This window comes from Palaemon carinicauda, chromosome 23 (assembly GCF_036898095.1).
Source record: "Palaemon carinicauda isolate YSFRI2023 chromosome 23, ASM3689809v2, whole genome shotgun sequence".
Classification (NCBI taxonomy): domain Eukaryota; kingdom Metazoa; phylum Arthropoda; class Malacostraca; order Decapoda; family Palaemonidae; genus Palaemon; species Palaemon carinicauda.
Window position 1 is genome coordinate 99,707,921 of NC_090747.1, and position 14,184 is coordinate 99,722,104.

The 14,184-nt window shown below is 42.5% G+C and overlaps 1 protein-coding gene across 1 annotated transcript in view; it reads left to right on the forward strand.

The window, feature by feature from the left end:
* Positions 1-14,184, forward strand: part of Nf1 (neurofibromin 1) — a 106,072-nt gene that overhangs the window by 70,856 nt on the left and 21,032 nt on the right. Inside the window, exons 44-49 of the mRNA XM_068347309.1 lie at positions 2,090-2,177; positions 4,063-4,202; positions 5,637-5,933; positions 6,180-6,539; positions 7,684-7,854; positions 8,956-9,182. Of these exons, the coding sequence (XP_068203410.1) occupies positions 2,090-2,177; positions 4,063-4,202; positions 5,637-5,933; positions 6,180-6,539; positions 7,684-7,854; positions 8,956-9,182 (1,283 nt within the window). The remainder of the gene's footprint in view (positions 1-2,089; positions 2,178-4,062; positions 4,203-5,636; positions 5,934-6,179; positions 6,540-7,683; positions 7,855-8,955; positions 9,183-14,184) is intronic.

A 14,184-nucleotide genomic window follows, 5' to 3' on the forward strand; every position in this document is an offset into this window, starting at 1 on the left:
TACCCCTGGATGGAATTTAGACTTGGTACTAAGATTCTTCATATCAGACAGGTTGGAGCCGTTACAATCAGCCTCCCTGAAAGATCTCACTTTTAAGACTCTTTTCCTGGTATGCTTAGCCTCGGCTAAAAGAGTCAGTGAGATTCATGCCTTCAGCAAGAACATAGGATTTTCGTCAGAAAAAGCCACTTGTTCGCTACAACTTGGTTTTCTAGCCAAAAATGAGCTGCCTTCTCGGCCTTGGCCTAAATCTTTCGATATCCCCAGCTTATCAGAGATCGTAGGCAATGAACTAGAAAGAGTCTTATGCCCTGTTAGAGCTCTTAAGTTCTATTTAAAGCGTACTAAACCTTTACAAGGCCAATCTGAAGCTTTATGGTGTTCAGTTAAGAAACCATCCTTGCCTTTGTCAAAGAATGCTTGGTCAGACTTTATCAGATTGTTAATACGAGAAGCTCATTCACATCTGAGTGAGGAAGACCGAACTTTGCTTAAGGTGAAGACGCACGAAGTTAGAGCTGTAACAACTTCCGTGGCCTTTAAGCAAAATATATCTCTGCAAAGTATAATGGACGCAACCTATTGGAGAAGCAAGTCAGTGTTCGCGTCATTTTACTTGAAAGATGTCCAGTCTCTTTACAAGAACTGCTACACACTGGGACCATTCGTAGCAGCGAGTGCAGTAGTGGGTGAGGGCTCAACCACTACAATTCCCTAATTCCATAACCTTTTTAATCTTTCTCTTGAAATGTTTTTATTGTTGTTTTTGGGTTGTCCGGAAGGCTAAGAAGCCTTTCGCATCCTGGTTGATTTGGCGGGTGGTCAAAGTCATTTCTTGAGAAGCGCCTAGATTAGGGGTTTTGATGAGGTCCTGTTGTATGGGTTGCAACCCTTGATACTTCAGATCCTAGGGGTCGATCAGCATCCTAAGAGGATCGCGAGGCTCCGTAAGGAAGAGGTACTTAAAAAGGCAGAGTAATTGTTCAAGTCGACTTCCTTACCAGGTACCTATTTATTTTGTTTTTGTTATTTTGATAACTTCTAAAATGAAATAAAAATTCTTAGCTCATAATAATGTAAACATATTTTGCTGGTCTCTACCCACCCCCCTGGGTGTGAATCAGCTATTATAATCACCGGCTAAGTTAAATATTGAAAAATGTTATTTTTATAATAAAATAAATTTTTGAATATACTTACCCGGTGATTATAAATTAAAGGACCCTCCCTTCCTCCCCAATAGAGACGCAGTGGAACGAGGAGAAAATTGAGTTCTTTGTTTACATTGAGTACTGGGTATCTGGACGACAGATGGCGCTGTTGGGCACACCCGCAACCTGTGTAGCGATCGCTGGCGAATTTTACCTTAGAGTTTTCTGTCGAGCAACAGAGTTGCAGCTATTATAATCACCGGGTAAGTATATTCAAAAATTTATTGTATGATAAAAATAACATTTTATAACATTTATCTAAGCAGCACATTGGTTATGAATAGCCCTGAAGGGCCGATTGCCAAATCTTATGACCCAAATTCACGAATGTGGACCAATCCAGTTCATTACAATGTCCATTTTTAATTCCCCAAAGAGTAAAATGAGTAACAGATGGAACACATTAACAGACAAACACCCTGAAGACAAATTCTGTAGATAGTATTTAAAATGAAAATATTTGATAATTGATGAATAACAGTAGATGTATGATAGATAATCTGTTTAAACTGTTATTTTAAAGGAACTTAACCCTTTTACCCCCTATGGACATACTGGTACGTTTCACAAAACTCATCCCTTTACCCCCATGGACGTACCAGTACGTCCTTGCAAAAAACGGCTAATTACATTTTTTGGCATATTTTAATAACATTTTGAGAAACTTCAGGCATTTTCCATAAGAATGAGACCAACCTGACCTCTCTATGAAGAAATTTAAGGCTGTTAGAGCAATTTAAAAAAAATATATTGCAAAATGTGCTTGAAAAAGAAAACGCCTGGGGGTTAAGGGTTGGAAAGTTCCAAATAGCGTTGGGGGTAAAAGGGTTACCTAAATGCATCCTTCATGTGTATATAATCTTGCTTTGATGTTCCAGACTTTAGAGGAAGTCATGATGTCAACCAGAGTGTCCCTCGAATGGTTCTTCAAGCAGTTGGATCATTTGGTGGGACTCAGCTTTAAGGGTAAGAGGATTTCACGATATCTAGAGTAATGATTAGGGTACAGTTCTGCGTACTTTTTGTATGTATGTCCGAAAGTTCACGGGTGTTAACAAGGAATGATGGGAGAAGGATAGGTAGTGGTGGTGGTGGGGGGTCCAGTAGCTGTAGTAAACGACACCTCGTAGTAACGGGATTTTGAGGAGGAAGTCTAATTGGAAAGGGACCTTTGGTAGTGGTTCTAACACGCCCCAGTTTCTATACCGACACCCTATAAGGGTGAGCGAGCTGGGTTTATTCCTGGCATTCCATGTAACTTTTTTCTCTGGTATATTTAGCAGTATTTATACCTTAGAAATGGTGCTATAAGGAGCATTTCACTGGGCGACACAGGTCCCTCGCCCAGAAATAGATTTTTCCTTCGTCAAAATCCCTTATTTAGTACGATTCTATTCAGTAAGCATAATGTGATAGAAAAAGTTTTTGTGATATAAAAAATGCATAGAACATTTATGAAGGAGTTACTGGTAGTTTAAGTTCTAAAATAAATGGTTTAAAATGTTACACAATTTAGTTTACTGGTTAGAGGGGCTGATTTATGAAGGAGATAGTTTAAGAGTTCTAAAAGAAATAGTTTAAAATGTTACTCAATTTAGTTTACTGGTAAGAGGGGCTGATTTATGAAGAAGATAGTTTAAGAGTTCTAAAAGAAATGGTTTAAAATATTACACAATTTAGTTTATGAAGGAGATAGTTTAAAGAGTTCTAAAAGAAATAGTTTTAAGATGGTAAACAAATTAGTTCACTGGGAAGAGGATTCAGAATCAGTAATCAATTCTCAATCAGATTTTTTTTTGTAATAAAATAATAGTTGAAAATTTTGATTTTGGAAAATGTAGAAGATGCTATATAAGATTTTATATGATTAAAATTATGTTGGCAGTAAATATACTTAGACATTGTAATTTACAATACTGTAGATAATTCCTTTAAAAAAGTACATTCATTCTATGTAAACTATATAAGATTCATCACCAATAAAAGGTTAAAGTCTTTGAAGCTGCTGAATGTTAAAAGTAGTCTTTTGAGCAGCTCTTGAATTAGATGGAAAAATATTCAAGAGGCAGTTAATTGTTGACTAAAGAGTTATATTTTTATTTATTCAAAGTCACAAAACTACATCGTGTAGAATATATTTGTTGAATGTTTCTTTACAACATGATGAAATGTTACAATTATTATTATTATTATTACTACTACTACTAGCTAAGCTACAACCCTAGTTGGAAAAGCTGGTTGCTATAAGCCCAAGGGCTCCAACAGAAAAATGGCCCAGTGAGGAAAGGAAGTAAGGAAATAAGTAAACTAAATGAAAAGTAATGAATAAATAAAGTGAAATGTTTCAAGAACAGTAAAAACATTAAAACATCTTTCATATCTAAACTATAAAGAGGGAATTATATCAGCCTATTCAACATAAAAACATTTGCTGCAAGTTTGAACTTTTGAAGGTCTACCAATTCAACTAGCTGATTAAGGATCCTTAAGATCATTCCACAACTTGGTAATAGCTGGAATAAAACTTGGCATCACACTCATGTGGGGAGTCTAAGAAGTTTTCCAACTTAGTATTAGCAATATGTATAATTATACACTATTTGTGGATTGTGACATAGCATAGGTAATATAAGAATCTGGAAAAAAATTATAGATATTGGATTTTACAATGTTGAATATTTGCGTTGGCCTAGCTTATGGATTTGATATGAATATTTGATGAGCTAGTCGTTTGTTTTACGCACTGATCGCGAAGTAAGGATTATAAGTAATATAGTATTGTACACAGTTTTGTAATGCCGATCACCAAAGTGTCTAGAGTTATGAATTATTCATTGCAAAATCTTCGCAGGTAACTTTCACTTTGCATTGGTCGGTCACCTTCTGAAGGGACTTCGTCATCCAGCTCCCACTACAATCTCTCGAACATCCAGGGTTTTGATCACGCTTCTCTCCATAGTTGCCAAACCACATAAGCGAGATAAGTTTGAGGTAAGGTTCTTCTTGTCTGTTTCTTTCACTGATTTGCCTTTATAGATCAGTACTGAATTAATGGGAAATTTTTGGGAGGAACCTATTAAAGGGGAGATTGAGAGGGAGGCAGAGAATGAGATGGCAATATAAGGTGAAGGATGATAGTTTTACGAGAAATATTTGCATATGCTAGCATTATCTGAAACATGGTTAAATAACTTGGACAAGGCAAAGACCACTTAAATGACGCCCCCCACACATGCCTTCTTTCACATACCGAGAGAAGGTAGGTCTGGTGGGGGTGTCGGACTCTTTATTCATAAAAGTTACTAGCAGTAAATAAAAAACACGTGATTTGAAAAAATAAATACTCTGAACGAAGAAGGTAGAATGAAAGCGGAGGTCCTGTAGAGAGTAGAGTTCTCCTGCTGTATGGGACCGGAAAAGCAGCCATCAAAGTAAGTAAAGTAAGTATGGAGAGAAAGATGCTTTTGATTGAAAGCATTATAGAGGGCATATCAGGCAACTGACCTCATAATGTAAGGATAATGGTGGGAAAGAGATTAGAAGTGTTAATACCATTTGACTTTTAATAGGTGGTATGTATACATAATGTGAGTTACCAGTAATTTCCCCTTTTTGCCGTCAAGGATGATTAACATAATAAATTAGATCTTATCTTTTGTTTAGCATCCTTTGTGTCTTGCAGGTTTTCTTTATTACATATGGAAAAATTGTTTGTTTGTTGACTTCTGTAAGAAGGATAAAGCAAAATTTTTTGTTGATTTTTATAAATGTTTACTAATGTTACCCTTTGTTGTTGTTGGAGAGGAGAAGGCGGTTGGATTTGATTGTTTAGCTTTCAAAGGGGTACACTTTCTGAAAGCTCTTTTAATGTATTTATTGTTTTTATCGTTTGTCATAGGATAGCTATCCTATATGCTGAAAAATTTTGAATGTAAGTGACTGAGTATTCATTTTGTGGTCTGAAAGTTTTCATCCCTCAGTTAAATTATTTATAGAAGGTATTTACTCATTACCTCCGCCAATGAAGTTGGAAGGAGGTTATGTTTTTGGCCCTGTTTGTGTGTGTTTGTGAACAGCCTTCTGACCACAATTTTAATCGTAGTGTAATGAAACTTGCAGGGATTAACTGTTATGTAAAATGCTGGAAATAATTAAAGTTTGGAAGGTCAAGGTCACGGTCAAACAAAAGGTTCAATTCTCGTAATCAACCATAAGGTTGGACATCGTTGCCACAGACACTTCAAACTTGGTTCATATTAGAGTGTATGAAAATCCAGACCAATTGATACATATTACGGTCAAGGTTAAGGTCGAGAAATAAGCTGCCGCGGTGGAGGTCTGCGCTCTACTGAGTGTCCCTCTAGTTTTTGTATCTGGTACCATAGCATTGCAAAATAACTAGGCTTAATTTTTATTTTTTTCCAGGTAACGCCTGACAGCGTCGCATATCTGGCAGCTCTCGTGTCTGTCTCAGAAGAAGTGAGATCAAGATGTCATTTGAAATATTCAGTTGCTCGAAATTTATCCAAGTCAACATCGACCGACACATTTGCCGTTGACTTGCACTTGAATCTCCCGATGACGACGTCTACGCAGGTGTCGGGAATCGGAGGAAACATGCAAAGTGGCAATCAGCCTTCTACGGGAGGAGCGTCATCTCCTATTAATCATTTACCTTCCCCGGGTTCAGCTTTCCCACCGATTGGCAGCCTCAGTAGTTTGGTAAGTTGCATAGTGAATGTGTACTGATCCTTTCAGCTTGCCGAGACTACTTGTGTATACTGTACTATGCTTTTCATGCAGTTGAAGTTGATCCGATACATAGCTGTAAGGGCTTAGCTTTGTTTATCGAATTATGTGAATTCGTTTATCGAATACAAGTCCAGATTTAAATGTTTTTGATATATTGACCTTTACTCTTGGTTTATATTTTTTCATTGAAAATTCTTTTTATTCTATTATTGACAGAGCGACGACAAGTCCTGGTGGCTCATGGAGTGTACGAGTTGTGTATCATGCCCCCAGTCGACATCATCAGCTAACAGCACTGCCACACTGGTTTCCGTGGGAAGCACGGCAACCACTGGTATGAGTAGCGGCGGCAACATAAGTAATAACGGCTCAATTCCTGCAGCCAACGCCCCACCACCCGCCGTGTCCGTTCCAGCCAGCGGAAGCGGAACCCCCGTCTCTGTGGGAACTCCCGCGGAAATGAGGCCTCCTCCCACCATAACCAAAGATCCACCTCCACCCTCATCTGTTTCTAACACTCCAGCAAACAGGCGTCAGAAGCCCTGGGAAGCCGTGGACCAAATCTCTCTCTCTCAGGTAGGGATAGTGGGGAAAAATTTCAAGTATCTAGGATTTTGAAGTTTGTGTGCTGATGTCAGAAAACATTTCAATTACTTATAATATTATAGAATTTCTAGTGTTTACTCTCAATTTATATCTTCATAATGCTACAGATTAAATATAAAAAATACTATACTGTATATATGTATCTAGTTAGGTTATTTTTATCAATACTGGATTGGAATTTTTTTTATATGCATGATGACATATGATAGCGAAATCATGTACATTTTCTGTACTGTACCGTGAACGGTTTTGTCTGAAGTATATTGTAATTAGTTTTCAGTTATTAATGACACTGAGAATTTAGTTGGCATGTATTTGTAAGATATTAACCTAATATTGACATTGAGTGGTATAAAAGAATTGTTCTTTGAAGTTTTTGGGTTAGTTTACAAATTCATGGGGGCCTTCTTATAAAGTACAGTTTTACTGTTTAATGATATTGCAGTTGTTTCAAATTGAAGTCTGCATTTTATTCAACATCATAGTGAATAATTTTTATTAAGTTTGCTGTTGACCGAAAAAAATATTCATAACTGCACGCTTGTATTTCCATAAAATTCATGGTGAGTTCAATTGATTTGTTGAAGTTAAAATCTTTTAGTTTTAACATTACACTTTTTTAAAATTATATTGAAAAGTTTGAAGTTGTAGTGATGTAGAAGTTACTAGAGTATTTATTTATTTATTTATTTATTTTCTAGCAAATTTATGTAGCGTAATATGAAGTGATTGTCACGCATCCAAGTAATGGAAGAGTTTGCAGTGATTTTTGAAAGAAAGTATATGAATTTATAAATTGAATCTTGCTAGGGATTAAGTGAGTTGTCTTTTAGATTAGAAGGGTGATTTTAGGGTATACTGATTTACATCTGGTCAACTCTATGAGAATCAAGAATGGTAAATCAAAGCTCACGTTGAACTATCTTATACCGTAATAGTAACACTAAAACGATACCGTTATAATTCAGTAATTGAATTTGTTTCTGACCTACCAACTAAAAATCTAGAGAGCCTTCTGTAGAACATAGATAAATCTGTGAATTTCTTTAGGTTTATGCTTCGTAAACAGATGCTTCAAGTTCTGGTTAACTTGCATGAACCTTATGTTTTCCAGAGTTCCTTAGGCATGCTTGGGTCGTCCGGCATGTCGCAGAAGCAAGGAAATGCACAGCAGCTAATTAGTAGAGCTGATCCCAAGACATGGCATTCCCTTGACCTTGATCCCCACAATATGCGACCACCTCCATTCAAAACTCAAAGGTCTTCCTCGATGCCTACGCCCAAGGTGAATTGTGAATGCGTTTTTAGCAAAAGTATTTTATTTTGTTTCTCTTTCTCTTGTTATTTCGAAGTTTTTATCCTCTTGTTATTTTTAAGCTTTTATAGTTTATATATGAATGAAAGATTTATTTTAGTGTTATCATTCTTAAACTTATCTTGTAGTTTTTCCTTATTTCCTTTTCTCACTGGGCTATTTTCCCTGTTGGAGCCCTTGGGCTTTTAGCATCATGCTTTTCCAAGTAGGGTTGAAGCTTAGCAAGTAATAATAATAATAATAATAATAATAATAATAATAATAATAATGATATTCTTGCAGTATAGTATTTGTTTTATTAGATACGATAGTGTTCTTGATGAAAAGGTGATGCCCTTTACACTTAGTAACTTGAGTAATGGGAATTAACTTAAATAATGTGGATTATTAGTTCGTTATTTGATTTTTATTATACCTCTCCTATCGACTACCCCCAAAAATTGGGAGGAGTGCCTTGGTAGATAGATAGATATGTGCTTATTAATTTTCTTATAGTCTAGAAGTTGTATGTGGGAAAGCTTCAATAAATACATATGGATAAGGCCTTTCAAAGTTAGAGTTATGTGAATTTGGTAGATTAACTTGGAATGCTTTGAACACTTGAAATCCTTATATAGTCATGCCCCTTAATCTGATGGTACTGTTTAAAAGTCTCTTCCTACTCCATTACAGATTATAACAAACAATTATTGCCCCTATATTTTATTCATATACAGTACATCCAGTTATTACCATTTTTTTCTCTTTCTTTTATTGTTTATTTATTGTTTACATATACGAACATTTTATAAGATGTAACTTAATATCAATGGAAAGAAAATTTAGTCAGCTGTACAATGATAAATGCTGTGAAGTCCTATCTTGTGTAGCTTTAGTGTTAAGTAGTCTCCCCAAAAAATGGTTTCGGGTCTTGATTCGTGAGGGTCAAACCATTTGGGAGGGGCTGACACCCAAAGGGTTAATATAAAACCATAAAGACAGCATTGCACTGCAATAGTTCTGTAGTAGATCATATTAAAAGTTATTATGCAAATGACCAAACTAATAAAGTATAAATTGTCTGAATTACAGGGTGACATGTCCCCCCCTCACAAAGATCGCAGTGCCAGAGTTTCTGTAAGCAACGAAAACAACATTCTGTTAGATCCTGAAGTCCTCACCGAATATCTAACGCAGGCGCTGGTTCTTACCGTGCTAGCCACCCTCGTAAAATACACAACAGATGAAAATGAGATGCGAGTCCTGTACGAATATTTAGCAGAAGCCTCTGTAGTGTTCCCTAAGGTCTTCCCGGTTATGTGAGTAATAGATATTGCTTTTTTTGTTCTACAAAAGTTTCTTTGAAATGATGGTATTAGTTCTGAGGTAGAATGTACAGTTGTACACATGAATTCCTGGTACACCATGCTCTGAGGAAGTACACCGTCACACACTTAGTGGGGCAACGAATAACCAAACAGAAAGTATAGGGAGAGACGACGTCAGTGATTGGTAGGGGCCACACACACAAACTTTTGGCTTGGTAAGAGTGTACCAGGTTGCACCAGGAATTAATGTGTTCAACTGTGCTTTGGTGATGGTGTTTTTATAATCAGTATAAATACATTCATTCTATCAAGATGTTTTTGTAGCCGTTTAACAGGAACTTTTATCGGGAGCTGTTTAATGTAAGTGCGTATCTGCAATTTCTTTACCCGAGTTGATGATTTCATATATGTTAAGCTCTCTCTTTTCATTATCATGTTTGTTCCGTAACCGAAATACAAACCACGCTATTTACAAAGGGTATTACTTTTAGCGTAGCTGAAATGGCGAGCCATTAGAATTTAACGAGGGTGTATTACCCCCGCGCTAGTTAGCGGGGGGGTAGGGGAGTGGTAGCTAGCTACCCCTCCTCCCCCTCACACACAGGTGAATACTCACTTTCACTTTTGGCTCGGACTGTGACAGACGTCTCTGTCTTGGTCCTCGCTTGGCAGCCATTGTCTGTTTTGTCTTTACTTAATCGCTTACTTTTCTTTTACTCAATATATATGTAAACATGTTTTCATGTTTGTATATATATTTGAGTATAGAAATAAGTAAGTTTCCTTTTCAGATGTGTGTGTGTAGTGTACGATATCTACGTGGAGGCCTCGGCAGTTAGGCCACCACGGCCTAATTTTATGGGTTGCGATCGAGTTTGACTTCGGTCTTTCTCTCTCTCTCTCTCTTGAGGTCGTTCACCCTTTTACTATGTTTTACTACGCCCTTGTAGCTTCCTTCCCGTGTGGGTGGGGTTGCTACGCCGTACATTTTGTCTCAATTAGTTTATGAATCTAATTGTAGTTGTTAATTTTTCAGCTTGTAGAACGATTCCTTTCGGGGTTTTCGTTTTCTCTTTAGTGTTCATTCATTTTTAAATTTCATAATTACATAGTTACATAATTATAATTGTTATAATTCTGTTTTGGTTACAGCTCTCCTTCCGCGAGTGTAAGTGGTTGTGAGGGCACGTGCCTGTTGTGTAATTCTTGTTCCTTTTCCTCGGGATTCCTCTTCGGAGCCTTCCCGGGGGAATGAATGTACTAATATTATTTGTTTTATTTTTTTACAGTTACCGATCTAGTTCGTTTCTGTAATATAGCAACGGTGTGAGCTGTCTGGTTGAGTCCTGGGGATTCGGCTGTTGCTGCCTCCCCCCTTGTATTGTCGTCAGGGGCGTGTCTCCTTCTACTGGTAGTACTCCCGTGTCGACGGACAGCTCTCCAGTTCATTTTAGAACAGTCAGGAGGCTTGCCTCCTTGGGCGGATAACTTTCCTTCCGAGGGAAGTTTTTTCCTGTCCAGGCTTGAGCTTTTCCTCTTTTGGGGGGTTCTTCTCTTGCCTTTTTTTTTTCGTGCGACTATGCTCTTGGTGCTGAGCGGTCGCACCTGCAGTTTCGCTCAAGGGGCTGGGCAACTGCAGGAGCTCCTCTTCGGAGGATTGCTCCTTTTAGGTCACTGGCTGACCAGTCTCTTCCACGAAGTGTTTCTCTTTCGTTCGCGAGAGAGTACACTCATAGAGACTCCTCTTCGGAGGTTTCTTCTGTTGCTGTTGCTGTTGGCCTCCCTCGTCGTAAGGCCCTCCGTCCGCCTCGTCGTAGGGGCCTCTCATCTCCCTATAAGGGCGCTTGAGGCGCCTTTTTGAATCTCCGTTTGCAGCCTACAACTTCTTTTTCTCGATCTTCCGTCTTGGTGCAGATGGACAGCAGTCTAATCTCGTCTTCCGACGGGCAACGGTCTTCCCGACGGACAACGGTCTTCCCGACGGACAGCGGTCTTCCGACGGACATCAGTCTCCCGGCGGACAACGATCCCTTCGGGGCAAAGGGTTGCCCCCACGGGGGTTCTTCCCTTGCGTGTCAGGGTTTCCCTGCGCGCCCTTCTGTTCGTCAGCGCTCTCCTGTTCGTCAGCGCTTTCAAGATGATCTTCCCTGTGGTTCCTGTTACGTGCCCTGTGCGCCCACGTTCGCCCTCGCGATCTAGAACTTCGGTTCAGGTCGGGGTCAAGGACTCTTCTTCTTTGCGCAGGCTTCCACGCGTAGCCTTCTGCTCGTCAGCGATCATCAGCTCGTCAGCGATCATCAGCTCGTCAGCGATCATCAGCTCGTCAGCGATCATCAGCTCGCCAGCGATCTCCAGATCGCCCACGTGTGTTACAGCTGGCACGCCAACGTTCTCCAACACTTCTGAAGGAACATGGTTCGCCAGCTACTAGCTCAACTGCGGATGCTGATCGCCATCGCGCGACCCTCAACTGCAGATGCTGACCGCCATCGCGCGACCCTCAACTGCAGATGCTGACCGCCATCGCGCGACCCTCAACTGCAGATGCTGACCGCCATCGCGCGACCCTCAACTGCAGATGCTGACCGCCATCGCGCGACCCTCAACTGCAGATGCTGACCGCCATCGCGCGACCCTCAACTGCAGCTGCTGACCGCCATCGCGCGACCCTCAAACTGCAGATGCTGACCGCCATCGCGCGACCCTCAACTGCAGATGCTGACCGCCATCGCGCGACCCTCAACTGCAGATGCTGCTCGCCATCGCACAACCCTGAACGATTGGCCGCTTACGCATGCTGCTCCTCATCGCACCACCCTGAACGATCGCCCTCCTGCAGATGCTGATCACCATCGCACCCTTTCACGCGATCATTCACCTGCGCATGCTGCTCGCCATCGCACAACCCTGAACGATTGGCCGCTTACGCATGCTGCTCCTCATCGCACCACCCTGAACGATCGCCCTCCTGCAGATGCTGATCACCATCGCACCCTTTCACGCGATCATTCACCTGCGCATGCTGCTCGCCATCGCACAACCCTGCACGATAGCCCGCTTACGCATGCTGCTCCTCATCGCACAACCCTGAACGCTCGCCCTCTTGCGGATGCTGATCACCATCGCACCCTATCACGCGATCATTCACCTACACATGCTGCTCGCCATCGCTTACCGCCAGCGATCTTCTTCACCTACGCGGCAGCACGATCCCTCGCCGTCACGCCCATTCCCCTGCGCGCCCGCGCGATCGCTCGCCTGCGCGCCCGCGCGATCGCTCGCCTGCGCGCCCGCGCGATCGCTCGCCTGCGCGCCCGCGCGATCGCTCGCCGGCGCGCCCGCGCGATCGCTCGCCGGCGCGCCCGCGCGATCGCTCGCCGGCGCGCCCGCGCGATCGCTCGCCGGCGCTCCCGCGCGATCGCTCGCCGGCGCGCCCGCGCGATCGCTCGCCTGCGCGCCCGCGCGACCGCTCGCCTGCGCGCCCGCGCGACCACTCGCCTGTGCGCCCGCGCGACCATTCGCCTTTGCGCGACCGTTCGCCCTCGCGCGACCATAGTTCGCGGCGAATTCCACAGCCGGTGGTAGCAGCAGGGACGCGTGCTCCTAGGCGGCACTCGGGATCACCTCCATCCAAGCACAGGTTGGTAGTGCAGGACGAAGACAGGTCAGTACAGCATTCTTCCCACCTTCTTTTCAGGCAGGAACCGTCGTGTCCTCTCCAAAGGATCGCCCGATCCCTTTCACCTTAGCGAGGATTTCGGACTCTGTGTCCTTGGAGCAGCAGACATGGTTTGATCCGCTGGCACGGGCGTTAATGAGGGTTATGAAACCAGCACTCACCGGCCAGGGTAACAAACCAGCGGCTGTCTCTCCTACGCTGAAGAGAAAGAGAGGAGTGGACTTCGTGGTGACTTCCCCCAGGGCGAAGTTGGTTCCCAAGAGGTCGGTCTCGAGGGTCCCCTCTCCTGCACGAGTACTCTCTCCTTCTCCCGCCCTGGAAGGATTTTTGGCGGGGGGGCTTTCCGTTGAAGATTTCTCCATCGGACAAGGGGTGACTGCTTACCTCTTCCTCTGGGAGCTTACCAGGTTCTTTCCCTCCTCGGTTACGGCCCGAGGTTTGGTTCAAGGAAGCTACAGGAAGATCAAGGGTACTTTCCTCCTCTCGAGCTCAGGCACCTTGGCCTTTCGTCGTTAAGTATCTACTTGCGGACAAGCTCGATGTTTTACCATCTGGACGCACTGACTGAAGGCTTCCTTCGGGTGTCTCATCTGTGGAGGTCAACGACCTCAGACACCCTTCCATCCTTGAGAAGAGTTTTGTCTTTGCCCAAGGACAGAGACTTAAACATCTGCTGTGCGGAGTAAATCGACTTCCGGTTTCACTCCTCCAAGGCGCTTTCTTCCAGACTCTGCAGGGCTCCAGCTCCCTTTTCTTTCAACCACGTCGGCCTAAGTTATCGGCTACGACAACTGGGACAAGGTGTCCAATTGTAGTTTCCTCCTGTCAGGAACAGATGGCACGGGAGACTCCCCCGGGGGGGCATAGTCCTAAAAGGAGTTCACGAACTCTAGGATTGCAGGTTTTTTTTTTTCGCTGGGAGGATGCTTAAGGTTACTCATCCGAATGACAGCTTCCCGATGCCCATTCCCGCACAATCTCTGTGAGTAGCCAAGGATATCGCGCCTGCCGTCTCTGTCAGCGAATTCAGTGTCTCTGAACCTCTATGCCATAGCATCAGCAGAGTTGCCCGGTTGGGCAGAATGATCCATACCTTAGGCGAAGGTCTTCCTTAGGATCATCGACGGCTTCACCCCCGGCCCCCTCAGTCGATCCTTTCTTGTAAGGAAGGATCTGAGAGGGGATGTCCATAGTCGACCTCTCAGCCCTGATCAAGTTTGTCGAACAAACTTCGGCCAGCGTAGACCAGCAGAATCGATCAGACTGGTAACGAGGCGACAGGACTCCTTTAACCCTGGATCGAAAGGACGGGTA